Here is a 3,297-nt window from a genome sequence, read left to right as displayed (position 1 = left end):
TCCACAGGTGGATAGGAAGCTATGTCAAGTACCTTGTCGTAGGAGCTGCTGAGCATCTGGTCAAAATCGGAGAGCCAGGGGTGACTTTCTGCATCTCTCTTGGCCATCTCCTCCCACTCCTGCTGCAGCTTCTCCCAGAAGTCCAAGTCGCTCTGATACAGAGGAACAGTCACAATGTCAAAGTCAGGGGTCAAATGATGGAGGTGCTGGGCATCACCATCATACCAGTTGCTGTGGGAATCCCCCTAACATTAACATTGGTCCAAACCACTATTTTTAGGGGATGCCCAAGGGTCAATGTGAACTTTGATAAAGGTTCTATATACAGTGTACTTTAAGCCAATGTAATTACCTGATGTGTGAAGTGAAAATGTGCAATGGCATTATTAGTGAAATATAGTATATGTAAAGAGCTTAATATATACTGAACACAAATATAAATGAAACATGTAGTGTTGGTCCCATGTTTCATGAGCTGAAATAAAAGATCCCAGAACCTTTCCATACGCACAAAGCTTATTTCTTTCAAATGTTGTGCAAAAATGTGTTTACACCTCTGTTAGTGAGTATGTCTCCCTCCTTTGCCAAGATAATCCATCCCCCTAACAGGTGTGGCTTATCAAGAAGCTGATTAAACAGCATGATCATTACACCTTGTGCTGGGGACAATAAAAAGCCACTAAAATGTGCAGTTTTGTCACACAACACGACAGATGTCTCAAGTTGAGGGAGCGTGCAATTGGCATGCTGACTGCAGCAATGTCCACCAGAGCTGTTGCCAGATAATTGAATGTTCATTTCTCTACCATAAGCCTTCTCCAACATCATTTTAGAGAATTTGGCAGTGCGTCCAACCGGCCTCACATCCGCAGACCACGCGTAACCACGCCAGGCTAGGACCTCCACATCCGGCTTCTTCACCTGCGGGATCGTCTGAGGGAGTGATGAGGACTATTTCTGTTTGTAATAGAAGCCCTTTTGTTGGGAAAAACTCCTTCTGATTGGCTGGGCCTGGCTCCCCAGTGGGTGGGTCTGGCTCCCAAGTGGGTGGGCCTATGCCCTCCCAGGCTTACCAATGGCTGCACCCTTGCACAGTCATGTGAAGATTAGGGCATAATGAATTGATTTGGGCATAGGCTGGATTTATTCTTGATAGATACAATTTGGAAGATGTTTAAAAAGACATTTATGATAATTATTCTGTTATCTTTCCTATTGTATTGTCCTGCATCTCTTACCCCCACAGCAGCCTTAGCTTGCTGGAAATCTGGACCTGCAGTGGCAAACTCATCTACCCATGATTCCGCTGACTCCACTGAGACCTGAACAGGAAAGAAGAGGTAGCAATGGCAGATGTGGACACCAAGTTGTTCATAACTCTATAACAACACTTAAAGTGGGACGTTGAGGTTGTGACAGTAAAGGAGAAGCAGAAAAAGATGGGGAAGAAGGATGAGAGGAAGACAAGATAAAGGAATGGAAAGAAGCAAAACAAATCAGAGAACCACACCCATTCTCCCAGTCCCTTTCTCCCCTACAATGTACTCACCTTTAGTGCAGGTACTTTTTACTACTTCTCTAAAAGTAGTCGCTATAATCTAAATGCAAGTTTAATCAGCAAAAACAATGCATCTTCCTTGGGTTTACAAAGTGCTAAGAAACTACGGGAAAAACTACAGTGGGCACAACATTCTGCCACCAAAGACAGCTTTCCAACTGCCGCAAAAAAAGGCGGATGAAAAATATAATCAGCTCAACGCAACTTTCTTGACAGAAAGCCGGTTGCGGAGCCACTGGGCAGTGTTGCCATGGCGTCAGGGGTCACAGAAGCCCATTGATGTGCCTGTTTAGCCTTAGCAATCTTCTGATCCCACTCTTGGGTTGTCACGGGTAAAGTCCCTCCCCCAGTCTCCTCCAGGAACTATGGCAACCAGGGAGCGGAGAACGGGGGGAGGCGTGATTGTTTTGTAGCAGGTGTGAGGCGTTGGGTTTTTGTTTTGGGAGGGGTGAGGACGGAGGAGTTTTCATTTGATACAAATGAATGGGGGTTGTTAATCGAAGGAGGGGAAAGCCAAGAGTTCACGGCAGGGTCAAAGGGGGAAAAGTAGATGTCACAGTTAATGAGAACTCCTATGACTACATACTCAATGGTAAACACCAGGGCTGGGGTCTAATTCAGGAAGTGACTTGGAATTCAATTCATGATGAAAACAATACWAAAATGCCTATTATTATTTTTCAATCCCCTACCTGAATTGAAAAATKATTTGCCCCAACCCTGTCAACATACGACTTCACTTCACAAGGGGAACTGGAAGTCTGATTCAAGACGGGAACAGCTATGATAATTTTCATTGGCAGAAGTCGGCATATAGAAATCGCATGTATAGAAAGGACAATGCGCTCTTTTCCACAATAAATTATTTCTACATATACCTTTTCCAAATTATACATTGTACAGCTTAGTGCAAGGCTCACATACAGAAAAGTTCATGGCCATAACTTGGTTATGTAGTTAGTAACAGTTGCAGGGGTCTGCACCAAATACTGGGACGTGAGGGGGGTCATGAGGCACAAAATGAGGAAGTTTGAGCCAAGATGGCTCCCTGTAGGTTGACAGTTGCACCCTTCCCCTTGTGTCTTCAATGGAAGTTGGCTCCTACCTGGTTGAGGTTGGAGGCCCAGTTCTGAGCCTCCTTGGCCTGAGCTCTATCTGTGTGCTGTTTGCCTGCTCTGTCCTCCACTGTGACACTGCCCTCGCCAATCTGCCTAATGAACCGCAGGAACTACAGTGCAACACAACAACAACAACATAACAATGACACAATAACCATTATGGCTATGGCTAATGGACCTAGACTGGTCATTAAATCAGTTTGTGCTTTAGCCAAATCCCAAATAATGACAGGGGAGTTGGATACCACACAAACAGTTCTGAAGACCAGGTTGTAAAGAGTCACTATGCTACTACGGTCCATCACTGCAAAATGCTTTCCCATGGAACATTTTGATGTCTAATTGACTACAAAGAAGTGTGTCTCACTAAACACTTCAAAAGAAACGGCTACAACTACAATGATCCTGTTATTACAAAGCTACATTACTTCGATGGGCAAAGAATGGGGAAAGGGTATGGGGATAGATATGTAGAAAAGAAAAAAAAAGTATGAAACACACGCGACACGGAAACACACACACCTCAGTGTTCTGTAACTTGGGGTCATTGACCTTTGCGACCAGCTCATTGGCTGTTTGCTTCAGTTCGTCTCCTGGTAGGTACTCTTTCGTCCTATTGGA

The 3,297-nt window shown here is 44.5% G+C and overlaps 1 protein-coding gene across 1 annotated transcript in view; it reads right to left on the bottom strand.

The window, feature by feature from the left end:
- The window catches only part of LOC111964685 (peroxisomal targeting signal 1 receptor-like), a gene marked incomplete at its 5' end in the record, with an annotated part of 26,855 nt that extends 23,564 nt beyond the window's left edge, over positions 1-3,291 (bottom strand). Inside the window, 2 exons of the mRNA XM_070443834.1 lie at positions 2,664-2,786; positions 3,199-3,291. Of these exons, the coding sequence (XP_070299935.1) occupies positions 2,664-2,786; positions 3,199-3,291 (216 nt within the window). The remainder of the gene's footprint in view (positions 1-2,663; positions 2,787-3,198) is intronic.
- Between the last annotated feature and the right edge of the window lie 6 nt (positions 3,292-3,297).

Source organism: Salvelinus sp. IW2-2015, linkage group LG6.1, assembly GCF_002910315.2.
Source record: "Salvelinus sp. IW2-2015 linkage group LG6.1, ASM291031v2, whole genome shotgun sequence".
In the NCBI taxonomy this organism is placed as follows: domain Eukaryota; kingdom Metazoa; phylum Chordata; class Actinopteri; order Salmoniformes; family Salmonidae; genus Salvelinus; species Salvelinus sp. IW2-2015.
Note: the sequence above shows the minus strand (reverse complement) of the source record. Positions and strands in the feature narration are given on the sequence as shown.